Source organism: Aptenodytes patagonicus, chromosome 1 (genome assembly GCF_965638725.1).
Source record: "Aptenodytes patagonicus chromosome 1, bAptPat1.pri.cur, whole genome shotgun sequence".
NCBI lineage: Eukaryota > Metazoa > Chordata > Aves > Sphenisciformes > Spheniscidae > Aptenodytes > Aptenodytes patagonicus.
In genome coordinates, this window is record NC_134949.1 from 143,689,363 (window position 1) to 143,716,569 (window position 27,207).

General features: G+C 40.8%; 1 protein-coding gene across 6 annotated transcripts in view; it reads left to right on the plus strand.

The window, feature by feature from the left end:
* The window catches only part of ARHGAP6 (Rho GTPase activating protein 6), a 339,778-nt gene that overhangs the window by 213,669 nt on the left and 98,902 nt on the right, over positions 1–27,207 (plus strand). Inside the window, exons 1-2 of one of the 6 annotated variants that reach the window (XM_076357673.1) lie at positions 1,156–1,203; positions 4,758–4,863. The exons of 4 other annotated variants lie outside the window; for them this stretch is intronic. In XM_076357673.1, the coding sequence (XP_076213788.1) occupies positions 4,786–4,863 (78 nt within the window). In that variant the 5' untranslated portion in view covers positions 1,156–1,203; positions 4,758–4,785. Of the gene's footprint in view, positions 1–1,155; positions 1,204–4,601; positions 4,665–4,757; positions 4,864–27,207 lie in introns of those variants that run through there. One more of the 6 variants, XM_076357680.1, reaches the window with a different exon arrangement.

Below are 27,207 nucleotides of genomic sequence, written 5' to 3' on the forward strand. Positions count from 1 at the left end.
CTTGATTTATCCTGAATTTACAGGACCGTGACAGATCATAATCTAGTTTCTGGGCATTAGAATACTTCCGTGAAAAATAGGAGGAGTATCGTGCACTTTTTATAATTATACTGTTGTTTTTATGGCTAATAGAATATTCTTCCTCTGTAATTCTGAGTATAGTCCTGTGGGAGCTAGATAGTTAATATTAGGCAAAGTTAAAAACACCAGAAGGGCAAAAAGCCTGACTCCACTTTATGAAGAACATAGAGCAGTATTGCATACATAGTATGAATGGGAAAATTCCCTGCTTTGTAGCTTCAGTAGGATGTATATATTTCCAAATGCGACTTTGTTGTCTTTTTTTAAATAAGAAAATAAATGCTCTCATTCTCAAGCTACATTTCGGAGATGGTAGGATTTTTTTGTATTATTATTTTTCTCTTTTTCTTCAACTCCCCTCGCACCCAACATTTAGCTGTAGTCTTGAATCTAAACAGTACCCTTTGGATTTTTGTACTTGGATTTAGTATTATTGAATAAAAACTCACAATATTCCCAGTGAGAAGCAAACAGAAGCTGCAGTATTTCAAGCTGCTGTGTAATTTCGTTACTGAAGATTCTGATGTGCATCTGCTTGGCTAAGCAGTAAGGATATTTATTCTAATGCATAAACCAGGTGGTAAGTGAAGCAAATGTCTTATATACAAAAATCTTTACATTGATGCTTATTCATTTCAGAATAAAGGAAGTTGCACGTTACTCAGCTGTTTGTTCTTCCAAAAGATTCAGCAGCGCTTCTGTAAGAGTTCAGTGCTAGAAACAATGAATTTATATTCATCAGCTCTATTGTGCAAAATTGTACCGATATGGCAGTTAAAATAATATGAAAATGCTGAGCAATTTGCTTCTCATTTGCTTAACTGAGGAAAGGGTTCAGTCTTCATGTTCTGAGTGCCTTTCAATCTGGTGTATGTATGATTAATGTTGGTGAGTCACTTCTGATGGGAATTTTAGCTTTTTCTCACACAACGAGATAGGGAGACTTTCTGCTCCTCCCACCACCAGTTTAAAAGCACTGCAAAAGATATGAAAGGAGGAGGTAATTTTTCAGGTTTTCAGAGTTGCACCCTATTAAAGGAAGTGAGGAGATAGCCAGTCTGTTGGCAATTGCTGCACAGGTGTCTGCAAACCAACTAGGACAGCTGAGACTGGGATAAAAGTGTAAGTAGATTGTTACTTGCTTGGGAAACCATCCATTCTCGCTGTTTATTTAAATTCAGAATTTAGCTGGGAAGACTGGTCCAGAAGAAGGGGGAAGGAGGATTTGGGAACGAAATAATTCTGAAGGTGCAGGAAGGCAAATCATGAAGTGAATCCTGTAGGGGTTTATCGTAGGAACTAGAGGAGCTCTGGAGACCTGTTTATCCCTGCCAGAAGTAAGCTGGGGAGAATATAATGCTTTATGTACATAGGTTAGCTCAAAAGCTTGCTGTAGCTGAATGTGGAATAATGCAGGCATGTCTACAGATCTTTCCCTATGATTTTAGAAAATGTTTTTTCTCTGTTTATGTATGTGTGTCTCTGCATAAAGAATGTGATATATAGTTTGATTATGAGATTCCATTTCCACAAAATTTATCGAATGGGGCAGAACGGCTTCAGTATTGAGGAAGTTTAAAGGGCTCTCGTTCATGTGTACATAGAGGCCTTGGAAATGCCTAGGCACATAAATGTATGAGAAGTCCGCAGTGGCATTTTACAGTATTTAAACAGACTGCTGAGTTAACTACTGATCACAATAGGGCTTAGACGACTGACCTGCTTCTGTTTTAGAAAGCCCTGCTGGACCTCTGTGTGTAATTTTACACTTCTAAGTAATGTTAAAATATGGTCTTATATTTAAATCTATATGCTTCACCTAAAATTTGTAGTCTACCCCACATCACTTGTGACACTGCGTACAGACCTCCTGAGTTTAGTGCCTTGTGGTTTTTAGTTTCTGTGTCCGTATCGTCTGTTTTGTTAAGCTGCAGCTGTAGGATAGGACAGGGCAAGATCACTTGAGGCTTACCTATGCTACTGTAGGCAACTGTATCATATAATTCTTTTCATTATGGTAGTGATATTTACTATAGATAACATTACTGACTATTTGGTGACTTCTAGAAATTGTCTTGTATCTTCTATCTAATATCTTTTAGACTAGCGTGTATTTCAGAACTGACTCAGCAGAAAGCATATGGGCTGCAATCAATATAAATGCCAATTATCAAGACATTAGTAATGGTGCTCCTGGTTTGGGTTCACATCATTTAGGTTTGTATGTGTAATTCATTCTATTACGGAGAAAAAATGACATTCAATTTGTATTACTAGCAGGTTGGAAAAAAAAATTAACCCTCGGGGGGAAAAGGTATTGTCTAAAGCACACAGAACCAACACTTCAGAAGGTGACTTCCATAGAAAGAAAAAAGATTTGAGAATGGTTCTGTAATTTATTGTATCAGAGATTGACTGACTCCTTCCCTTCTTCCCTCCTCTGTTCCTCACAGCTCTTAGAGCTCTGTTTGCTTTTCAGAAGTATAATGACATGCTCTGAGTGGCTGAAAAAAGATTTTATAACCTTTTCATTAGTTTTAATGTTTTCAGTATTCTCTGTAGTCATTTTTTCTTTTCTGAAGACATCTATAGCTTCTTCACAAATTGCTTTGCCCTGTTCATTTTCATAATTAATTTTTCATTGCAAATGTCATAATATAGACAGAGAAGATGTTCAGATCAAGCTCCTGTCTGCTATTAAATGCACACTAAATACTAAGCATGCATGCTGGTGGGTATTTGCACTTATCCGTCAAGCAAGGATAAACTGTTAGCAACTCTGCAAAGAATTGCTAAATATCCCGTAAGGCTGCCATCTCCGAGTTCATAGGGTACATAACAGCGTGGCTCTTTGAATAGTTTTTAAAAAGGTAAGCCCAGAGAAAAAGTTAGGAGTGGGTAAGGAAAAGCAGAGCTGTTTATGTGTTGGCGAGGAGGAGTGTTTCTCCTGTACTCTGGTTTATTCCCTTCTCCGTATGGCCTTTTCCCCATTTCCCACGCATCTCCGTCACACAAGGTTTGGAGTGACCCTCCTGTTGCTCTCTGTTGCACTCTGTGGAATAGTATTTGGATCAGGAGGGGTCAGTTAGCACTGGCACTTACTAGGGATCAACGAGCACAGGGCCATCTCTGGACTAGGCTTGTACCATGGGCTACCATCTTTGAATTTACAAACCTTGCCACGCAGCCTGCTGAAGGACGTCCACCCAACTGCTCCTGATGGCATCTTAAGCTCAAGATCCCCACAGCGCATTCTTGCATCCGTTCTAACTGAATGGCACCTGGAAAAATAAACCCTTTTTGATCATGAACTCTTACTGTAACACCTGCAAACTACTGTGACAGCCACTTTCTAAATGCCCTGAGTAGAACATAATGGTTTTGTTATTCTTCTGAAAAGGGATCAGAAAAATGACTTGGTACATTGCCTTCTCTGAATTCCCTTTTTCTGTACAGCAGTTTGAGCCTGTGCACAGATGCCTTTGTTTTTATAGTTTACCTTTTCAAATCTTTATATCATCTGAATACACAAAGGAAATGTCTCCTTGCCTTTTTTCCACATCATCCTGTGTATTATATAAGGAGAAAGAAATTACAAAAAGAAGATTGAATAGCAGATCTTGTTTTGCAGCCACTCGCAAAGCTTAGAGCCAGGTCTGTTTTCATCCTGGCTGTCATTTCCTGTGTGATGCTGAATGGGCATGAAGAGCTTTTCTAGCATTTACCGTTTTTGTTAACTCTGATTCATTGAATGGGCAGCTCCTCTAATAGCGGTTCGAAATATTTTGTGAATTTGTGCCTGATGGTGTGATGCAGCTCTAATAGTGATCCCAGTGGGAAGAGATGGGGAAAAGAGTCTATAAATTACCACTAAGCTGTAGTCACATCTGCCAGATTTCTGAAAGCCAGCCATTAGTCTTGCTGATCTAGTGAAGATACGAATGCCTTCAGCTGATGGCTTCTAAGAGGCTCTCTTGGGGGCTCAGAAGTATCTGGTGAATCACAGGAGGGCAGCCACAGCTGTGGCAAACAGTGGGCTCTTTTAAGATGCCTGTATGAAACTCAATACAGATCAAGGCAACCAGATAGGTAAAATGGTAATACCTTATTTTTTCTTTTTTGAAATGTCACTTTTCTATGCTGTCCATAGAGCTCCATTTACTAATCTTCAAAAATGGATTATGCTGCACAGTAAATGGTCAGTGTGCAACAGTTAAAAATAACTAAGTGATGCCATCTACTGTCTTAAAATCTTAATATTATATTTGATGACTGAATTGTTATCCTAAGAAGAAATGGAAACAGCCTACACTGAGTATAATGTCAGAGCTGTGACATGGTATCTGATCCATATCAAAGTAGTGCAATATAAATATTGTTTGTGATTAAATACAGTAGACTATAGAATGTCAGAAGGAAATGTGATGCTAGTGTCAATCCAAAATAACTCCTCAGTGAATCTACTTTGCAAATAACTAGAGTTTTTTTCAGGCTGCTTTGTTTTTTGTATTTCTGACAGGAAGATGTAGAATCCTGTGGAATAGAGGGTAGGTTGGAAGAACACGGCTCACCATCCCTTTAAAGTATGTTTGTTAAAATTTTTGTTATGTAGTGATATTCTTCACATTACATCTATATTTAGTACAACTTGTTATGCACAATGGCTTAACTTTTAGGTGCTTTGTGGAAAGAGTTAACCTGACCATGGACTTCAAAGAAGTTGAGAACCACATTTGTGTAAGACGTATTATTCAAAGAGAGCTCACCCATCATCTCAAAAAGGTAGAACAGATCATAACATTTAACAGTTGAATGTATACACTAAACTAAATTTGAAATGAAGTTGACTATGGACTACAATGCTCAGCCTTGAAACGGTAGCTCATTGAGAGAATATCGAATGGTTATTTATTTCATGTATGTATATGTATTGTTAGGTTGGTTGGGGTTTTGACAGCAAGAGTTAAGGATGTATCTTCTTCAAATGCAGCTATGCCAGATTGCAGTTCACAGGTTGCCTCTTAATGAAACAGTGAAACGTCATAGACTGATCTGAAGGTCCTGCAGTCAGCAGTGCTTAGCAGGTATAAATGGGTGCGGAACCAGAGAGACAGGATTTATGTTTAGAGTTTAACTCTTTCTCCCTTTGTTCTTTGTTTCTTTTTGTAATGGTCTGTAAAGCACTGAGATAATTAATTATTTTCACTGAAGTGAAAATAATCTGAATGCCGTGAAGTAGACTATAGATTCCAGTATTGCAGCGACTTGTAACTTCTTTTCCTGGATGGATATGCCTTATTTAGTGTGGCATGAATAAGGATATGTTTGGACATAAATGTATGTAGAACCACAGTCTGATAATGAAATGTGTAATTTCTTGTGGTTGCTGTTTTCTTTTTTTCAAGTATCAATACTGCAGTGATGTGTATTTCTGCTTGTATGTTCAAAGATACACAGTCTGTGCTTTCTTACGCTTTTACATAGTTTAATTTTCATGGCAAAACTCATCCAATACGTAAATATCCATTTTCAGATGTAGTACACTAGAACTTTCCCATTCAAACACTACAACAGAAGTCCTTCAGTTGCTTTCTCCCTCAGTACTTGGGAGCATATCCACAAGATTCACAAATGACCAAACCAACAGCGAATTAATTCCACAGCTAACGATCCCTAGAAAAGTCTTACTTTCCAGCTGCCTTTTAAATCAAAAGGTCTGCAAATGAGAGTGGCACAGTCCACGCTTTGACAGAGGGGAAGCTATGCATGTATTTACATCCTTCTCGTAGCTCGCCATACCTCTTTGTTTTAAATTTCTGTAAAAGTCCTTCATCTGCAGCTAGACTGTCCAATCTGGAGCATCCAGAAATCATGAGGTGGATTGAAAAATACGGAGATAGATTTAAAAAAAATATGTACTTGCTGGTTCTTTTATTTTTTTTGTTTGTTTGTTTTCTAAACATTCACTGCACAACTTCTAAACTTCTCTGCACAACTCTGAGGGCTCAAACCCTACTTTAAGAGGCAAAATAAAATGTGAAATTGAGATTTCCATATAATCGTGGGTTGGGCTTAAAAACAAAGGAGCTTCACTGCAGTTCACTGCAAAACGGCAGTGAAAAAATGCAAAACCTTAAGTGAGGTACTGACATGAAGACCTAGAAATGCATATGATGAGTATTCATCTCCATTCCCGGTATTCCTGTTACAGGAACAGAAGTACTTCAGTACCTCACTGCTTTTTGGTTTTGATGCTGAATTGCCAGAGACGTCTGATTCTGAGTGTAAACGCCAAATTATCAGAGGCTCCTCTTAGGCTTTGAAGTGCCATTCTGATCACTGTATCGTGGGAGGGGGCTGCTTCGTCTTGTTGCAAACCTCAGGTCTGTCTGCAAGATGTCATCGAGGCTGACCTGCTGCATTCTAACACCTGGTGGGAAGATGACTGAGTTGAACGTGGTTCCAAATCATGATTTCTTATCTTTGAGCACTAATACTCATTGCGGAATTTTGATCTCTGAAACAGAAAAGATCATCTGTAATGCACCTATGTACTAGGTGCCAAAATGCAATTTCTCTGGTAATTAGCAACAAAGGCGCAGCAGTAGTGTTGGGGATGCTTAGATTACATGCTTGGCTGAATAAATAACTGGTCAGGATCATGGGGAAAATTGCTGGCTCAAAACATTTTTTTCTCTTTTCTGTTTTCTTTGCCAGTATGATACCAGAATGTTTAATTTTACACCCAACGTTTCTCTGCAGCCTAAGATTTCGATGATGAATACTAGCTTTTCAAGGAAGTCTGATGCTTGTGGGATAGGTTGCAGGTCTGGTGTAAGTTTTTATTGACTTGGAAAGATTTTCTTCAGTCCCTTCAGCATTACCCTGTTTTATTACCTCAGGTTAGTTCTATAAGCCTGCTTTGTAAAAATTCTGTTGCATTGAGTTTCTTTATATGACATAACAATTTAAATAAATACTGTGGTGTGATACCTTAGATCAAAGTTAGGGTTCACTCTATACTTGAGATGATTTGCAATTTAAAAGCCAAGTTCCATGCGTAGTTTGTTGTCAGTTTAGAAAATAGAGTTATTTCCACTTACTAGGCCAAGCAGATAGAGGTATTAGGCCAATAAGCCACACTTACTTATTTTTTTAAAGTATAAATCTTGCATTAAGATAACTTTTTGTGCTTGCTAGTGAAACTCAGGCAGCTGTAATTTTTAAATAAAGATATTCTTCTGAGGAACAAGAACACTTTTTCCAGTTCAGTAATTTTCTATTGTTTTGCTTTTGCTTCTTGCTTGAATTTGATCACACAGATTAAAACACTAGCTTCTTTGAATTAAGCAAATATATTTATATTTATAGGCACTCTATTTCCTTATTCTCTAAAGTGGGTGTAGTAAAAAGAGGAAGACTTGCTGAGTGTACTGTTCTTCTTTCCTTTCCTTCCCAGCAGCATTGCAAAATGTATCAACGATTTAGGAGTGTATGCATGAGTGCTTCTGAGGGGGAGGAAAAAAAAAAAATCACTGTTGGCCATGGCATTTAATTCATGTGTTTTGTATGTGCAGTGCTTTATAGGAACCATTATCAGAGGCTCTTTGGAGAGTGTAAATTACAAGAAACTGGCTATTTATAAAGTTTCAGAAAATGTCCCTCCATGCATGTGCACTGTAAGGTATTTCTTAATGTGTTTAGGTAGTTGCTGTCATTGTTAAATTGCTGAGCATTTAATTGTAGTTTGTATCATCAGATGTGGACTCCATCCAGCATTGGTATTTCCCACTTGTAATGCTTTTCAGTTTACAGACTTGCACGTATGCTGTTGGAAATTAAGGCCAGAGATTGACAGTGGCTGTGGTGATGTGCCTTGGGGAAGAATTTAGAGCTGATTTATACCATGAACTTAAAAAAAGTCACAAAGCAAACCAAAAACCTGCCCTGTTAAACTTTCTCTATATCTAGTTACACTGGTGTTTTCAAGCATAATCTGTTTTGGCCTTCTCTATAATGTCTTTTATTCATTATTTAGCTACTTGCTATATTTACAAAATGCTGGAAGACTGGGAGAGGAGCAGGTAAACAGCATGCTGGCTATGACAGGAGAAGCATCAAGTAGATCCAGGTGATGGCAGTTCAGACTTTAGCTGCTTGATAACTGTTAAGCAGTTTTGACTTGTAGATCTGTCTTCATATCTACAGTATCATAACTTTAAACTGTGGGAAGAGAAGATAAAAAGCAATTAATCTTTTTGTCTCTCCACAGTACTGTCTAATGGCATACTTATAGCTGCCAGTAGGAGCAGAGTGGAGTTAGTTTTTACAGACTTGAAGTTTGGTGGTGTTGAGCTTATAGTAAGTTATAATTCAATATTATAAATTCGAAGTGGGTCTAGCTATGATATGAGCTGATGGCCACAGCCTTACTTTTTTATATGATACAGTGCATGTACACAGCATTAGCACTCTGCTTAGAGAACTACAGAGTCTTTAATGTCCCAGGTCATTGCATGGTAAATCTTCTGCCACAGCCCTTGCTGTCCCTGCGCTCTCTCTAGTTTCAGTCACTTCAGGTTTGTGAAGGCTCACTGGCTGAGTGGAGTTTTAGATTCCTGCTGACCCAGAATCTTGAGGGAAATGTAGAGTCCCCAGATGTGGGAGCAGAACCTGCAGGAATCTGTAAACTTGGCTACAGAGAGAAAATGACCGCAACCATTAAAACATGAGATAATATATCTCCCACGCACTGAAAAAAAAACCAAAAATGCAAAACTAGACTATGTGAAAGTGTTATCTAGTATGTCTAAAAACAGCACTGTATGTGTTTCTATTTTAAGATCATTTAACATAAATTGATGTTATCTAACTCCACATGTCTCCACTGAGGGAATGTCATCCTGAGTGCACAGAACATGCACATCGACTTGAAAGAATAAACAACTCTTCTTTGCCATTTTCTCTGAAAAGTGAAGGCTGGGAAGAGGGAACGCAATTTTCCCTTGCTGCGTTTAGCTCCTTCCCCAGGTCGAGCGTGTGTCATAAACAAACGAACAAGCAAAAAGAATTTTTTATTGAAACAACCAGGGGCGAAAGGATCAGCTAAAGCCCTGAAGACATCTCATCTTCTGAAACCTCTTGCCACTTTGCGTCACAAATACTCCTAACGTTCAGGATTTTGCACTGTATGAAGGCCACCTGGAAACCTGTCAACGGTACTTCTCAGTTAAGCCTTGGGATGAGGTGGCCTTCTTTGGGAGCTGCATGGGAATGAATTTCCTTGCTGAAATCCAGAAGGTTGAGGGTAGATGAAAAATACAGTCAAAACAATACCCTGGTTTTAGTAAGCACCACGGTTCCTACTTTTCCAGTTTCTCTTGCACCTGGCAAGGGCACAGAGGCTATTTTTGAACTGTCTAGACTATTCTTCTAAAAAGAATATCTTCTTTTTCCTCTTCTGGTTATTGGTCGTCAGGAAGAAGGGAGTTAGCAAGTCTATTTGTGAATTTGCCCACATGCTGAGCCCATGTAAATGTTTTACAAAGCATGTTTATAGAACTGTTGTAAGAGCACATCTCTTCAAGAGCTATGCATTTCTAAAACTGACTTGCATGTAGTTTAATTGGTCCAGAAGGCTGACTACCAAAGTAAATTTTTACATGACATTTTGTATTAAGATAAAATTCCTCCCCCTCCCCCCAGTTTAGCTTTAAAAGGTTTATACATGGACACAAAGATAAAATGCAAATGTGCAGCCAAGTCATTTGAAGTTCACAGTTCCGATAATTGATTATTGGAATTATTTTTATTGATTATTCTGATGATTGATTATTTCTCCTATGGGCACAGCTTGTTTGCTCTCTTGTCTTCCTGACCCTTAGGTGAGATCCTTCACGTTAGAGACAGATGGTGGGACAGGTAGATATCTCAGCAGGCATCAGTGTATCTGCCCGCTGGCTCCGAAACGTGGCTGGAAGGGTGCTGCTGCGCTTCTCACCGTTTCCCTCTTGGCTGCTCTTTCCTGTTGCCACTGAAAATCTTGCTACTGCTTCTCTTTCTTCTGAAGATGCTTCGCCCCACTGTTGACTTTTCCTCTTCCCCTCCCCCCCTTCTCACCCCAGAGAATAATTTAGGAGCGTTCTCGATTTGTTACGGGTGAGTATATGTGTGTTTATACCCTCAGTGCTGTGAAAGGTTGGTTATGAAATGTAATAGCTTTTCAGACAATCTGATATAGTAAAAAAGAGAACCCTTCTCACAAATGTCACCCTGTTGTAATCTGAGACCATCATAGCTTTTCATTAAATGGTGTTGCTTCATCAAAGCTAACTGGGGTTGGAAGTCACTGTGGATTGCTGCTTTCTGGGTACTCAGAAACCTCTTGGAGCTGATTTTGTGCTAGCATGGAAAATCTAACTAAAATGACAGTAATCATCCAGTTCTGAACAGAACAGGGAAGCAATGGTAGATGGTGTTGGCTCGGGACACAATAAGTAAAACACTTTCTTTCTTTTCCCCGTAAGCTTTGCCTGTCATGCTGGCCGGTACCTCCTCACTCTTTTCCTCTGCTCTCCCATCTGCTCAATTGTGTTCAGCTGCTGCTTTTCTTGTTCCTGCTCTGGTGGGGTGTTTACAGGCAGACCGGACTCTGCTCCGCTGTCTCTGGCGATATCTCTGTCTGACAGAATTGGTCGTGTTTAGACAGGAAATTCAGCTCAAGTGCAATGCTGGGCTAGTGTGACTCTGAACCCGTCTGCTTCGTGGCTTCTGAGACTGATGTGTTGCACGTGGAAACTCATGGTGTGTCTCCATCCAGATGTGAAAAATGCTCTAAAATTTTATTCCTTGCAGCAGACTGTTGTTATTATTACTGCTACTATTATTGTTAAGCATTTGGACAACCCACTTGTAATGACCTGATCCATGACAGTAATTCAAATGGTAACTATAATAGTAATTGAAACATGAAAGAGCAGTAGATGTCAACAGCAGCTAAGAGTCCAAAGGGGAACAGGGAGTGGCTGGAACACCATTACCCCTTTAAACATTCACAGATATATTTTGTATAGCATGCTATATCTACGTATAAGGTATGTATACATATGCAGACACAGTTTAACACAACCTTATTTTTGTAAAGAACATGTTAACTATGAGTTAATCCGATGCCAATTCGTGGTGACTTGATTACAGACAAGCAACTGAAATAGTGGTTTTGCTCAAGTTTTAAAAATAATTTGTTTCTGGAAATTAAGTTTGTTGCTCATTTCTCACAAGCAACTATTTTTCTGATGCTTATCTTTGTGTGTGTTGGCAAGATAGAGCAATATACATGCATCTGACTGGTAAGTTTCTGTTGAATTTTATTTACAATTTCGAGGTTTATCTTTAAGAAAAGGCAGGAGTTATTATGTACCATATATAGTTTCGCATTGAATTTAAGACTGGTGGAATCATGCTTAGTAAGGACATTTGATGAAGTCATTTCCTCTCTGAATGCTGGAAGATTTCTTCCCAGGACGAAGCTCAGAATATGTTACATTTTTGAGTGCATACACGAGTAGAGTCCACATCTTGACATCACAAGTGACATCACAGCTTGATACTAATTGTATGATAGTATAGTGATGGTGCTGTTTCACCTTCCTTTCTCCTTTAACATTTAACAAACACTAATCGTACTTGAACATCTCAAGATTGCTTGTCAGTTGTTCACTTCTAATTGCCCACATTGCTCACCTGGATTTTTTCTGCATTGGTCAAATTCTGCATTCAGATAACCAGGTAACAGTGTTAATTACTGAGTAACGTTCTGATAGCTAAGTTCTGTAAAAGATAGTGAGGGATTTAAGCTGTATTTTCCTTTTAGTGAAATGCATTGTGAGTCAAACCTAGTTCAGAGATGCCTCTAAGAATGTTCCTCCTCCTTCTCTTCCAAGCCTACTGTCATCTCTCTGCCCTTTCTCCTCGTAACTGTCAAGCTATTTACCACCAGATTCAGGCTTTGTAACTCAGCTGTGCCTGATCTTTTGTCTTTTCCAAGGCTTGTTACGGAGTTTTCCGTTGCATGACCAGCAGTGTTTCCATCACAGTAACAAAGTGTAGGCATTTCTCAATGGGTAAATACCTAGTGATTCGGTGGGGGACACCAACATCTTGGTCGTGGGACGGGATCGTGCCTAGCTGTAGGATGGGATGGATGCTGAGGCAGCCCTTACTTTGTGACCGAGTGGTGACAGGCGCTCCCGTGCACTTACCTGAGCAGATGTGCACTACGGACTCGATGGGGAGGGAGATGGCACTTTGTCATGTAAGAGGTGTCCTTCCAACCGTGTGGCTGGGAAGGGACTGTGAAGCCTCCAGAAGACAGAGCAGCAGGAAAAAAAAAAGGGCAAGTAATCCAGACAAATGTTTGGGCAGGCGGGATCCGAGCTGTTGTAGCCTCAGCTTCCCTGCTGTTACGTGCAGTGTTACAAACATGGGCAGATCCGTGCATAGATGTCATGGTATAACAGAAGCTACAGTCAGCCTTCTGTCTTCTCACAGTACCAAATTAAATTTGACTGGGGAAATTCGCTGTTGATTAAGACTGATATTTTGGGAACTGATATCATAGTTACATCCTAACCATAGCTTGGAGCTGGATTCCTTCCTCTAAAGAGAAAGAATTGACTTATTTCACCATTACTGTTCTTTAGTTCTTCAAGAAATATTCAAGATCTTGCAGTCTCATAGTGGTTTTCTCCATCATAATGTCAATTTTATTATTAAAATGTGATTATACTGCACTTTGTTAAAATACAGGTTTTTATTTTAATTTTTTTTTAAATTCTGGAAGTGCCTGATAAACACTTCCATAGTCTAACGGTAGTTGATATCTGCAAGAGGATGTCTGTCAGACTTCATATGCATGCTACTCTGCTTGCAACTACAAAAATGCTTTCTTTGGATCAAAATTATATTCTTTACTATAAAAACTTTTAAGCCGGTAAGGGGTGAGGGGTTTTTGTGGTTTTTTTTTTGTTGTTGGTTTGTTTGTTTTTTTACAAACTGCCTCTAAAGGAGATGGAGTAGAAGCTATTTGCACATTGCAGTGCATCACCTTTTTAGGAGCAGCAGCTCCTTTTATAGAGAGAATGAAAATCGAAAGAATGCAAGAAAAAAATCCTTCTTTGTCAAGAAATTGACTTTCTTTGCTTTTTTGGTACCATCACAGGTGGTCATATGGGAAAATCCCTCCTAGTTTAAGCTTTCTTACATTTACCTTGCCTTATCCTGAAGCTGTTTGCTCCTCTTTAATGGTGTAAAACTTTTTATTTAGAAACTTAAAAAAAAAACAACAAAAAAGAATAACCTAAGGGCTTGTGCTATTGTGTATGACTCATCATGCGCTTTTTTTGGGAGGAGGAACTTGCTGTATCCTGGTGCATATCCAGAAGTAGCCAAGCTACTAGGCCAGAAATTTGAGGGTTTTTTTCCCTCCTTCTATCAGGCCATATGCACTCAAGCTTCCTGTCTCAGGAAACGGTTATGAACTTCTTTCTCTCTCCCTTAGTCCCTGGTTTTTTTCCATCTGAAGGGAGCTGGGTTTCTAGTAATCAGCTCCAGGAGTGGGATATGTGGGATAAGAGGGCCTTTTTAGTTTGTAGCTAAAGCAGAACTCAGAAGAAAATGTTATCAAATATTTGCTTGTTCTAAAGAACCGGTTCACTTTATTAATTACAAGCAGAGTGAGGTAATGTCCTGCAAATTAAAAACCTGAAGTTATAAAAAACATTAGAGAAGTATTTAAAAATGTCTCTGTAGCCACGTTAGTTCCTCTTCCCCATTTTATAACTTCTGTTTTTAAAGTGTCACCTTGTTTATATGTGGATAAAACTTGCCTTGAACATGTGTCCCTTTACAATAGCTTTTAGTAAAATACTGTAATATTTCATGAAGCAGAGCTACTTGTACATTATTGTTATTCTAAAATAAAAGAATCCAGATTAAATAGGTGTGGTACTGAAAGTGAGATAAGCTTGCAACAGAAAATACTATTGGAGCAGGAGGAAGGGTGATAAAACTCAGTGTAACATGAAACATAAAGCTGTAGATAATAGAGGAAGTATTTAAGGGAATATTAAGAAGCCTCTTGCTCGATGGCTGGTCCTGTCAGCTGACTATCATATTTAAAATGCTATATTTGAAGAGGTGTGTGTAATCTGGACATTTTTGTATAGGGATAATAAAAAAAAGTTAAAATGGCTGTAATACTAGCTATGTGTCACTTTTTTTTTTTTTTGAACGTGCTGGAGTCTCAGATGCATTCATTGCTGTCTAGGCATGAGCTAGAGGTATAAACCACTGCAAGAATTGTCACTCAGGGCAGCTTAAGTAACACTCGAATGCTCGCATCGTATACAATATCCCACTCTTGAGGTGGAGCCTTAATAATCAGCAGAAGGTGCTGAACGCTGATGAGCAGAGCCCTCTCCAATTTTGTATGGCTGTGGCAAGGAGAACACATCTTCCTGTAATCCTTGGTTTTAGGCAAATTATGATGAACTGCCTCCGTCTATGTAGCATGCATGATTTGCAATTTGTGGTTATGCCTCTTGTGAGCTTACAGCGCACGTAAGCTTCTCCCAGAGCTGAAACTTGAATATATGTGCAAGTAGTCAGTCAGCAGCACTCTGAAAATCATTTCTCCCAAGCACGTGCAAGATGAGTCACAGACAAATGAAGGTGGAAGGTGAATACAAAGGCAGAAGGGATCCAGGTGATAACAGCCCATATATCATTCTAGCACAGAAGGTGCATGTTTGCACATTCTGCTGGAGCGGTTTAATATCCGCCTATAGCTGTATGACCTATGCTTTATGGCTGTCATAGACAACACACCATAATGTGTAGTGTGAATGCTCCCATTTCTCTTTTAATGTAGATCAATGAGGTGACTTGATTCAACTGAAGAATGAAGCATAGATGCTAAATAACGGCTAGCTCAACTATGATTTGCCAGCTGTGAAGTGGTAATGAATTTCTAGGGTCAGTAACTTCTCAGTCCAATCTGCCCACCTCTTGTGAAAGCGTGCCTGCATATGGCTTCGTAACAGCATGGGTATTTTCATGTTTAGGATGAAGATCCCTGGCGAGGTTCCCAACTGATCTTAGCTGGTGAATTGATGGGGTGGAATTACTTGCTTTGCTTTATAGTTAAGCACACTGTAGTTAACGAGGCCCTACTTTGTCACACCTCTTTTGGACGTAAATCTCACAGTTCTGGTTTGGGAACCTTGGTGCAAATTACAGCAGCTCTTGTTTATAGCTCTGGAGTTCTTTGTTTCAGCCCTAAGTCTGACATTCAAAATGTTGCAAGATGGCCTGGAGCTGCTGGCTGCCATGTGTTTCTTCATTCTGTGCAGAAGACCTACAGATGCTAAGTGGTAGTAAAAAGCAAATGGTATCTTGCACTTCGTTCAGGAGCGTTTGTTAGCATAGCAGCCTGAGTCCTTGTCATGCAAGTGCATGAGTCTGGATAAATTATGGGATACCATAGAAATAAGGGATGTGGTGAAAGAGAGGCAGTATCAGTAGAAGTGTGAAAGGAAGACTGGACGCAGGAAAACGAAGATGCTTAGAGTGTCTGCTCAAACACAAGATGCAAAAGAGAGAGACCAGAAGAACAACTAGGGTATGGGAACAGTCCAACAATCTCTTAAGTGCAGCAAAAAAAAATGTCAGCCAGTTTGGGATTTCTGATAGGAAGATCAGCCACCAATGCCTACTTTCAGCTATTGCTCTTGGTGGGCAGAGCTGGGACCAAGTAAGGACATCCCTCAGCGGTCCTCACCTAATCGCAGGGAGTGATTGCTGTCATCTTGGGGAACAGATTGGTTCAGCACTTGCAGTTCAAACTGGTGGTTGTGTGTCAGTGCTCCCACGAGTCAAGTGACCTTGTTTATGCTATGTGGCTGGGCCAGTATGCAGCTGTTTCCACTGTAAATGCTCGTAGAAAGCTGGTTTGAGGGTATGCTTGTGCATATTACTTTGCAATTAATTTTGTATGGACACACACGCTAACCCCTCCTCCCGTAGTTGCCCAAGTGCTTTCTGCTGGTGTAGGCAGAACAAGTACACTGTACGTTTTTGGTTCATTTTTGCCCTGTCAGAGAAACAAGTGGGTTGGTAGAAAGGAATGAAGGTAATACTTGTGGCACTGAAGAAACGAACTGCAAGGTGAAGTGGCCAGGTAGCTCAGACCCTTCTAGAAGAACCAAAAATACTTTTATGTGGAACCATTAATCCCCCAGTTTACAAGACACTTCACAGTAAAATTATGATAAAACTACTATGATAGGAAAAGGTAAGTATATCCAAGTCTGAAATTGTTTTGGAAGAGTAGAATTTGTATGTATTCCTGAATACAATCTATGCAATACTATGATGCTCTCTTTTCTAGACAGCAATTAAAAATAATCATCCCGTTAGGTATGAGAACACATTTGTTTGCATTAATAGTTTCTAAAACCAAAAACTTTAGGCATGAAAATATTTTAAGCATCAAATTCTGGTCGGAAATAGAATGGAGCTGCTGGGGATTGAGGGAGGTAAGAAGGTGGGAAGGACCTCTCTCCTACTGTACAAACATCCTGCCCTGGGTAGTGTCCTTGAACATGTAAGAGCTTCCCAGGGATCTTTGCTTATCATTAATATTGGCATGCTGCACAAAGGGGAGGAATATATTTTCGCTTTCTCATGAGATTTTCTTCAGTAGCGTGTGATTTGTGCTGTTTCTGACAGAGCTTTCTCAAGGCCTCTCTCTTTATGTCAGTGGTTTGCAGTCTTTTTTTTTTTTTTTTTTTTTTTTTTTGTTGTTGTTTGTAGCCTATTCGAATGTGTCCAGTGGAGGAGAATTTCAGCCAGTTGAGAGAAGGCTTGTTCTCTGTCGTGACAGAGCAGGCATCCCCTAGGAATGAATGGAAGCAGTGGTTGTGGAGAGGGGTTGTCTCTTTAGGTGCTGGGTAGGAGACGTGTCTTTGACTTTGCCTTTCCTGACCTAGAGATGTTGCAACACGTGTGTTATGAGATGATGTCCCCATTGCACGTGCCTTTCCCATGAGGGAAGGAATGAGAGAGGGAGTGACATCTGGCAGATATGTAGGCATTTTGCTTAATGCTGGAAGATGTAGTGATAAGCTGTATGGAGTAGCGTTCTCTGTAACACAGAGAAAGAAGGGGGAAAAAAAAGGAGGTAGAGGCAGGGAAAAAAAATAAGAATTTTAAGGATTTCAGGTAATTCTCTCTACGGAAGTGTACCTTGGAGCAAGAGCCCTGCGAAGGATTTTTCAGCTCCTTGGAGAGCCTCTTTCTTTTTAAACAACGCGAAAGTGCCAGAAACCGTGTCCTTTGGCTGGGGGAGGACTGTGTTGTATGCAAGTGTTTTGGAGAAGTTCTGTGTCTTGGAGGAAAAGGAACCAGAGTGTGGTTTGACAGTTGCTACAGCAACTAACATTTCTTTAATGGAAGGCAAGGATAAGTGATGGTATAAAGTCTTGTGTAACTGATGTACCTTCCCCCGCTTCCTGCCAATTTTCCAGTATATTAAAACAATAAGTAATTTATGAGTTCAGCTGAGAAATGGCTCTTCGTTTGCCCAGCTCAGCCACATTTGCGAGTCTGCATGATCTTTATGGAGACAGCGGAAAAGAAACTATTTACACACCGGAAAGCAAGGATTCAGGCATCTCTGGAAAGTATACTTTGCAAGGGAAAAATGCATTCCTTGTTCTGCCTGAAGAAATTTTGTTAGATATGGATGTCACTGGGCTGAGCCTTCTTTATCTCGTAACTTCCTTTCTTCTCATCCTCTCCCTTCCTCCCACCATGATTATTTTTTTGCAAAGTTTTTTAAATTCCCTTTGGTTACTGTGGAATTATTTTTTAATGTAGGAACGATGATGTATTATAGAGCAAATGAAAGATGATGAAAACTTGTGGCAGGAGGGGAATTCTGCTGGCCCTCCCTGCAGCAGTGTTGCGGAACCAGCCCTGGCATAGACGTGCTCCAATAACTACTGTCTAGGGAGAGAATTTAACCCTCGTAATTTTTTTAGCACCCAGCTGGCTGCTAACATCTGAGAGGAATGATAGCAGAGCAGAAACCAGACATCATGTCCCAGAGGATACAGACACTCACTTAAGATACAAAAAGTATCTTAACCTGAGCTTTCATTTGCCAATTTAAGGTTATGTATTTAAATTTAATGATGGTTTCAGTTTTACTAGTGAAATTTGGGGGCGTTTTACAGCTGAATTTCAGGGGAAGACAGTTTGACTAATGCTCTGTTTTTTGAAATCTTGCTGGAAGTCTTAGGCTGCAAAGGGTCACTTATATAGCACTTTGCCTCCCCCTTGGGTTCTCTATGTAAGATCAGAATTAATTAATTAAAGGTAGAGTTAAGGTTACTGATTTGAATTAAAAAGTAAGTATTAAACCATTAAGCATCTTTATAAAATGAAACATAAATATGAACAATTATGGAATCTTAAATACAAGGTTATGCATTTTTTACACCAGTGTTAAAACCCTGCTTTCATGAACCAAACATGTTTACCTAGCTCTTTAGAGGAAAGATTTCTGTTACAGATGTCCTTGCTAGTATTTTGAGCATTAGCAGCTAGTAACCAGAGCTCCCAGGTTTGTAGGTTTGAATCCTGTGTTTCATTTTGCAGTTTAAAAAAACGAAGTTACCTTCGATACAATTCATAATAATTTCATACTGTCTGCTTACTAAAAATTATGACTGAACTAAGAGCAGGTTTTCAAGTGAATGACACTGAGGTATTTAACTGGAATAAGTTCACTGCTCTTGAGTTGCTGAGAAGCAGTGCATGAAGCAATGCACATTTTTTTGCACGGATGAGAAAGTAATAAACATTTTCTACCAATTTGATGCATTTTTAAACTCAGTAGAGGACTAGTTACTACCTTCTTGCCATTTTGTGGATTTATGTGAGATGAGAGAGATAACTGAAATATTAGAAGTAAAGGGAAGACTGGCAGAAAGCTCTCTCTTTAAATACTTGTGTGCTAGTGGCCAGTTTTTTTACCCCAAAAGAAATTTGCAAAGTTTGAAATGTGTGACATGAACTTCTTCCCCATAGCATCCTGTCCAATCTTCTCTTCCTCCTACAACCCTCTCCTCCTGCATCCTTCCCTAGATGTTGAGACAGCTCATCGTTTTTCTTTAACTCATTCACTTGTCCCGGTGACACAACCCCATCTCCAAACCTCTTTTACGCTGACTCCTTCAGGCTCCCTCCGGGTCACCCTGCTGCAATATTCTCCTTTACACCTCGCCATCTCTCCCGTAGTGATACAAACCTGCTTTCATCTCTCTCATCTTAAGAAGCATGTTGCATCTTGAATCTCTGTGCTATTCCGACTGCTACCCATCTCCCTTCTTGTTTTCATGTCAAATGTATTGAGTCAGCTACCCAGAGTGATTTTTCTTCAGTTCCTTCTGGACTTCTTGCAGGCTGGCTCTCATCTCTTCCACTGCATCTGACTGCCCTCAACCAGCATCCCATGACTGCCAATTAGCACTGCGTTAGTAGAGGAACACCAGCAGAACTTCTTGTACTTGATCGATGTGCATTGTTTCTGCTCTTTAAGTCATACAAAATGGAAATCTTTCAGCACCACTGAATTGTTAGTGTGTAGGTGAAAGGAAGATACTTGATTTCCTAGGGAACAGGTAAGGGTACCTGTGACATGAAGAACTGTACGTAACAGAAAATACCAACATTTTTATGCTTATATTGTTTTGAAATATAGAAAAATGTCTTGAGAAAATGTGACGGTCAGCAAGTGATTACATACACAGTATGCAAACCTCCCATACCTTTGAAGGTATGGTATCTCCCCTCAGCTGTATTTAACTGTTTCAGATAAGCCTCCCGCTTAATACTGCGGATTATGCTCTGACATGGGAGAGCATGCAGGTATTTATTTGACACCACCCCCCAAAACTGGATATGCTATTGCTTTTTGATACAATTCTTGGGCTTCTGATTCTGGGGCGCTCAGCTGGAGCATGCTGATGCTGACGGCAGGTGTAGGTGTGCAGCACACATTTACAAATGGTCTGAACAACCAAACTTCAAGATTTACTGAGTGACTGGAGTATTACAGTGTTTCGTTTAGCCAACGACTTCAGACTTTTCTTTAGACAAACTGAAGCTTCTCACCTAAAGAAATGTTGGTATAATTTGAAAGCAAAAGGAAGTTACTTGCAGTTCGTCAGAATAATCGGTCATCACTGGCAGCATCAGTAAAACTGGAAGGTTGAGATAAGAATACATGAGGGTATTCGGATAAGTCTTATCCAGGTTAATTTAGTGACCTAAGCTAGTGCTAGTTAAAAACCTTTTGGGCATGGATATTACACAAGTGTTTTGTCTTAGGAAACATAAAGGAAAAGCACTGTGTTCTCTCTCTCTCTCTCTCTCCCTCCCCCCCCCCCCCCCCAAGATCAGGCAGGAAGTTATTCACATTTGTCTTGAAAGTGAATTCCTACTAAATGGCTAGAAATAGCTACTAGGATAGCAGATTTTTCTGCCTTCATACTGACAGAATTACAGACCAAAGGAGTTGAACTGAAGCTCAGTTTATGCGATTGATGATAATATTTTATTGTCAAAAAGCAGCACTCCCGTCTTCAACATTATTGAAGGCGGAAAACTGTCATTTGGGAAATTGAACAGAATAGGTTATGGTCCACGTTTTCCAGTGAATGGTTCTCTGTGGTTCTTCAAGGAAAGCAGGTGCTCAGCTGTAACGATAGGAGGCTCCATGTGCAAAATTGTCCATAAACATTAAATTTAGTGGGCAAAATTCTGCCTTTGAAAGGGAAGCTGGCCTGGCTGGGACTCAGCTCATAATTATGATAGGATAGCTTTTTTCTCCAATGTTTTGAAGTATATGTTAGCACTTGTCTTTCTGTAATGTAGGTGCATGAGGTCACCTGAGGCACCACTGCATTTTATAAGGTAGAAGGAAAATCCGATTTAGTTTGCACTGATTTTACGTAGTTAACAAGTTCATGTGATTCCTCTGGAGAGATGTCTAAAATTGTAGGCGTGACTGGATTTCCGTGCTGCAGTTTAGTTCTAATGCATCCCTAAATACACAGATTTAAATTGAAGGGTAAAAAGGTTGTTATATTTAAAACAAAACAAAACAAAAAAAAACCAAAAAAAGCAAAAGCAGTGAGAGTATGTGCAGGCTGTAGGACCCAGCTCCGTAGCAGTGAACATAGCAGCATCAACTGGGAGAGACGTCTCCTGGCTGGCTCCGTGCAGGCTACCCTGTCCAAGGCTGAGCCTAACATCAAAGAGAGATGCTAAACCCTCAGCAGGCAGGAGAGAGGGAGGGAGCTGAGCGAGCCGTCAGGGAGGCGATGCTCAAGGTGTCAGTGCAAACGCTGACAGGCTCAGCGAGACGCGGAGGGGGTGCTCTGCAGACCGCACGGACGGCTTCTCCTGGGCAGCCACTGGTGAGTATGACCCCTTCTTAACCAGCTCCCTTACCTAAGGAGTGAGGGTTCATGCAGTGGGCTCCTTATCTCGTGGCTAGCGGAGAGGTCGCGCCGTGAGGCTGCGGCGAGGAGGATGTGCCTTCCCCGAGGACTCCCTTGAGCGTCCCTTGATCACATCCCGTGAAGAAACACCCCCTTGGCAGCGTCAGGGTCGCGCCGTGGCCACCCTCCTGTGCGGGGGCTCCTGATAGAGACGCCCGGGGAGTGCCTGGTACACGGGAATGCAGCGTGGGATGCCGGAGCACGGCGCTGTATCGCCGGAGCCTCTGGAGGAAGCTCTTATGTAGCGTGTGAAACCTGGCGAGTCAATGAGTAAGCTGTAGCCTTACGTAAGAGTGTAGTTCAAGAGTTAGCTGCAGATAAGGGGTGGCTGAGATATGTTGACTTTTGTTATCGAATAATTGATGCTCTGCTAAAAGGAGCTGGTTTTGAATTTGTTGAATCAGCTGCGGTCATAGCCCGAGAGTGAAACTTCTGACAGCTCCAGCCCTATTTGGACCAGTTGCAGTAGGTCTTATTATCCAGGACCCCGTCCAGTATATGGAGAGTTATGGAGTGTTATCTCTGTTGCCTAATGTCTGCATATGATAACTTTTGGTGATGTGCGACTGCCAAAAAAAGGTGGAAAGAAGTTCTGGTAGCTTTCTAAGAAAGGCAGTCAGCTCTTTAAAGGAAGAAGCTCTCTTTGATATATGATATCCCTGACTGTTAAAAGCGAGTCCAACCTTGCAGCACAAATGGCTGCAATATTTCTTAACCCAAAGACATTTGGAGAGTTTTCAGTGAGGCCTGGCCTTTGTTTCTAAGTATTTATATGATCTATGCTGCCAGGAATATTGATAGTGACATGCAGTTTTACAAGGAGGTCTATTTAGCATTTAATGTAACAACAGCACTTGTGTAGGGGTTGTTCTTTACAGCAGCGCTTATTTACATTCACGGGTCTGACAAGTCTTTCATCCTGTTTTGCCTTTCTGCCGTTTCCCATGCGTCACGGCTAAGCAGTGGGTTTCTCGCTGCCACCTTTGCCTGTGCTGCGGTGGTGAGATGTCTGGACTGTGTGCACGTGAAGTCTCAGAGTAAATTTCCATAGCTCTCACTGCTATGTGTGCTGCCTAGGTGGTTACATATCTATCCACCTATTTATGAATATATAACATCTCTTTTAGGATAAGCTGGTGTTTACACTCACTCGCTGGGAATTCTATTGGCAAAACCAGATAGACCAAAATAAGGAGAGGAACATCAACAACTGTACTTTTAAAGCTCACTGCTGAACAAACCCAGCTTCTGCCACTTAAATTTGAAAGTGCAAATCTTCTAACACAAGTTACGGAAAAATAGCAGCCATTTTTTCACCCATTCCTAGATGTATTTGCCATGGAGCATCTGCATTAGAAAAGCCAAATTCTGATGCATTGTCAAAATATTAATTTTTTCAAAAATAATTATTGTTACTTTATCACACTGTTGTGAACTTACGTGGTTGATTTGGGTGGTAACCTTCAGAGGTGAAAATCAAGCTGGGCTGTAACAAAGTCTAGCGACTCTCAGCTTTTGAGGTCTTCCGTACTGCCAGGGCACTGTTTTTTCTGCAGAAGCAAGGGAGGCCATGGAAAAACCTTTGCTACTTGCAATGAGATTCGTCTTCTCAGAGGTGTGGGTCAAAGCTAATTCAAGGCTGTCCACTTTTTGAAGCAGGAAAGTTGTGTTGTTGAGAGTGTAGGTTCCCTTCGCAAGCAGTTGTCCTCCTGGGCTGGAGGAAGGAAAGCTGGGAGATATGATCAAAGACTTGCCCTCTCTTCCCAGCATGTACAACACAGGGCACCTCTGCCTGGAGATGAAAGCAATTTGGGGGACGTTATTGTACCAAGATGCCTGGGTCTGTGTTGTTGTCACTGTGGTTTTTTTTTTCTGAAGAGTAACAGCGTATCCCTCATGGTGATGGCCATCCCACCTAACTTCTTTAGCTTATCTTTAGACCAAATTAAACTGTACCATTTGTTGATGGTTAAACTCTGCTAATGGGTGTGTTATGTAGGAGATCAATTTAGAACAGAAGCTGGAGTTTTTTTCTGGTAGTTGAGTCTGCAGGAGCTTTCACCGACTAAGATTTTACAGCTAGATAACAATCCCAGGCAGCTACCTTGCCGTTACAAAACAGCTGCTTGGCAGTGGAGTGGCCTGTCTGTTCAGACTGGACCTCAGAAATGGGTAGGCAAGTTGTGGTTGGAAATAGAAGATGGCTGTGGCAGGTTGGGGAAAGCTAAACTGAAAAGCTGTCAGTTAATGGGATTACGAAGAAAATCTTGGTTTGCTATGCAGGTTGTCAATCTAGAGGTTTATTAACATGGTCTCGTCATGGTTTAAGACTTTGGTCACTTGTGGATCGTCCACTTCAGGCTGTAGATGTGCTCATAGGGATGTAATAACAGGAGCTGTTTACCCATAGAGATAAAGCGCTGCAGTGCCTGTATCTGTTGTCTTTCAGGATCTATCAGCCAGATTATCAGGTTCTCAAAATGATGACAAATCTGGCACGCTGGCTGAGGTGGTGGCATGGGTAATGGATTTCCTCAGCTCTGACAGCCTGAACACGTGGGATGGTGGATGGCTTGGGAGGGGAACGCTTGGGTGCACTCCTGCCGGTCTCCACTCTTCCTCTGGGCGCTTGCAAGATACTCTAGTGCAAAAGAAATTTTAAGCACCACTATCACAGAGTTGCCTCAGACCTGCTTTGTGTCCCAAGGTTTACTTTTCCAATTTAGTATGCTATTCCTTGAAATGTCAGCCACCTCCGGCATTATCCCACCTAAGTTGTAAAGTTTTCTCTCTGTCTTTGCTTGGCTCGGGAGGCGGGGAGGTTTTGGGACCATTCCAGGCTTTTCTGAAGTGGCTTTTTCCACTGTCAGGCGGGGTCTGGCGCCGAGTCAGCTGCTGCTTCCTGGTTCTCACCCTTCCCTTGCAGGCAGACGGATGACCTGCCTTAAGGGAGCAACCTTTCTTGGAAGGTGAAATCGGGCACATAAATTAAATGCTGACCATAAACAGCCGCCTACGTACGTATGAACATATTAATCCCATGTTAGCACTCCCCGGTGCAGTGTTCATTGATCAGTTAATTAGTATTTGCGCAGTGCTTTGAAGATGACAGTGATATGTACATTTCTGTTATCATTATAGATTAGCATATTACACCAAGCCAGAAACATTACCGAGATAATTTATCCATATTCTTGTGAGAGAGGTGTGTGTTCATTAGGAGAGCTCAGTGAGGCACAGAACGCATTTGTTATAGTTCAGAAGAGGAAAAATTTGATAACCAAGTAGGGGTCTTATTAGACACATCTTGCCCTATGCAGAGGAGGAATGAAGTTACTAATTTACCTGTCTTCCTCTGTTTGTGGCTTGTAACTTTTCCTCCTTCCCCGTTTCTTCTCTGGAAGACTCCTCTCATTTTATTTTGTGAGTGCTTGAGTGCCATCAGTTTTATCTTGCCTGAGTATTGGTGGAAGAGGATAGAGGAAGATACCCTTTAGGTAGCTGAGTCCATCCTGGGCTGCTCAGGAAGGGAACAAGTACCTTACCTGTCTCTGCAAAACATGATCAAGGGGAACTTGTTCCGCACCCCTCGGCATTCACCAGGGCTGGTGGAATTCCACCTAGAGGTGTGAGTTTCCTGTTCCTTCCTCATCCTTGCTCTTCACATTTCTGATCTCTTCTGCCCACTCCATTTAGTCTTTACCATTAAAATTGTTTTTCCCTGGTGCCATGCTTAACTTGGTCTGAGTTCATGCTTTGCATAACTAGATGTGAGAGAAGATGTGATATGATAATAGCAGGCATGCTTTTTGATCATGGTATGTGCATATCCGTTAACTTAAGGAGAAGCTCGCTTGGGCCTAAAATAACACTCATTGCACGGACATAAAATTAAAAGACTAAGTCATGTGAAATAAGAGCCTGTGTCTAGAAATCTCCATGGCCCTGACCTTACCACCGGTTCTCTTCATAGAGATGTTGCACTTACGTGGACGATCGCTGACTTCTGGCTGCCCATGTGGTTGGGGAAGGTTTGGGAGGGGAGCCTGTACGACGGGAGGAACCAGGAGGGTGGCTGACCTTGCAGTCGAGGTCTATTAATCGCCTCTTTCAAAGCAGTACGTTCCAGTTGGGCTCTTAGTGTTTGCTGTAACTCTGGGCTGCTCTCTTTCTCAGCTGCAGGGGAGTGATTCGTACCTTAGAGGCCTTCAAAATCATTCCTCTCTCTTCATTAATCAAGGACTTAATCAGTTTACAGGGATCTAAGTGGACTTTAAGCCCTAGGTTTTTAAGTTCCATGGAAATTTTCCACTCTTTAACGTATGATAACATCCAGATTCACTCAAGTTAATGGCAGGATACTTCTCTCGGGAGATCATTTTCTGATTGATCTTATTGCAGGTAACATTATCTGTGGAGAATGAGTATCTGATGGGATCCCTCTGCTCCTGCTTGGCGAAGAGATGAAGCCTCCCAGCACGGCTGCATTCCACAAACAGCTCTGAGTTGCTGGGAATCCCTGTGGGGCCCAAAAAAATTCTTAACTCGGTTGTTTTTTGGAGAATGTTTTTCAGTCATTTTACATGGCTTTGATGGTAGAATAAAAGTGATGGAAAAAAAAATACCTGAGCCACTTCATGCTGTTCTTTTTCGTCATGTTATGATATTTGAAATGTACCAATTTGGTTGATTTTAGCTGTCAGGAAGAGAAATTTCCCATGGATGCTTTAGACTTGAGAATCCTTGTACTTTACTTTGCTGGAATTTTTAGGCAACAATAATAAATAGTCTTTGCATGTGAACTTCTATCAAGAGAAACAGAGATATTAATCCCTTAGGGGAAATCATAACTGTTCTGCTTTCTAGACGAATTTCAATTAATTTCATATGGTCTCACATTGATTTTCATCTTCTTTTTTGTAAGCTCTCCTTCTCTGTTTTATTCTTTACTTTACACCCGTGTCCCTTTGCTTTCCCCAAAGTTTCATCTACCTTTTTCTCTCGTCTCTAGTGGGATATTCAGTACTTCTCACTATCTCAGCCTGCCTTGATTCTGTTATCTTAGGAAACTCCTCCATCTTCTCAGGTTGCTAGTGTGATTGCCCCCTGCTATCTGCTGGAGGCTTCCCCTAATTGTTTTTTTGTCATTCTCTCCCCTCTGTGTTTTCTTTCCCAGTCTGTCCCTTTCAGTCTCTTACAGGATTTTTTTTCTAGTTAGTGGTCTCCTGCAAAAGCCAATTGGCTGTGGTTAAAGAAAATAAGGTCTTTTCAGGCATTGCTTATCTCTGCCTTGATTTCCAGCAGCGGCCTATGCCAAATGTGTCGTGTATTTATAGAGGTTACCTTTTTCTCCAGCAGTAGGTCAGTAGCTGTAGGAAGAAGAAGGAGCTCAGCAAGATGCAGGTGATTTTCTTAACTTCCTTGAGTTGTCTGCTCCATGCAAATATGTTATGCCTGTATGCTCTCTTCCTCTACGAAAAGCTGTATAGCAAAGGTA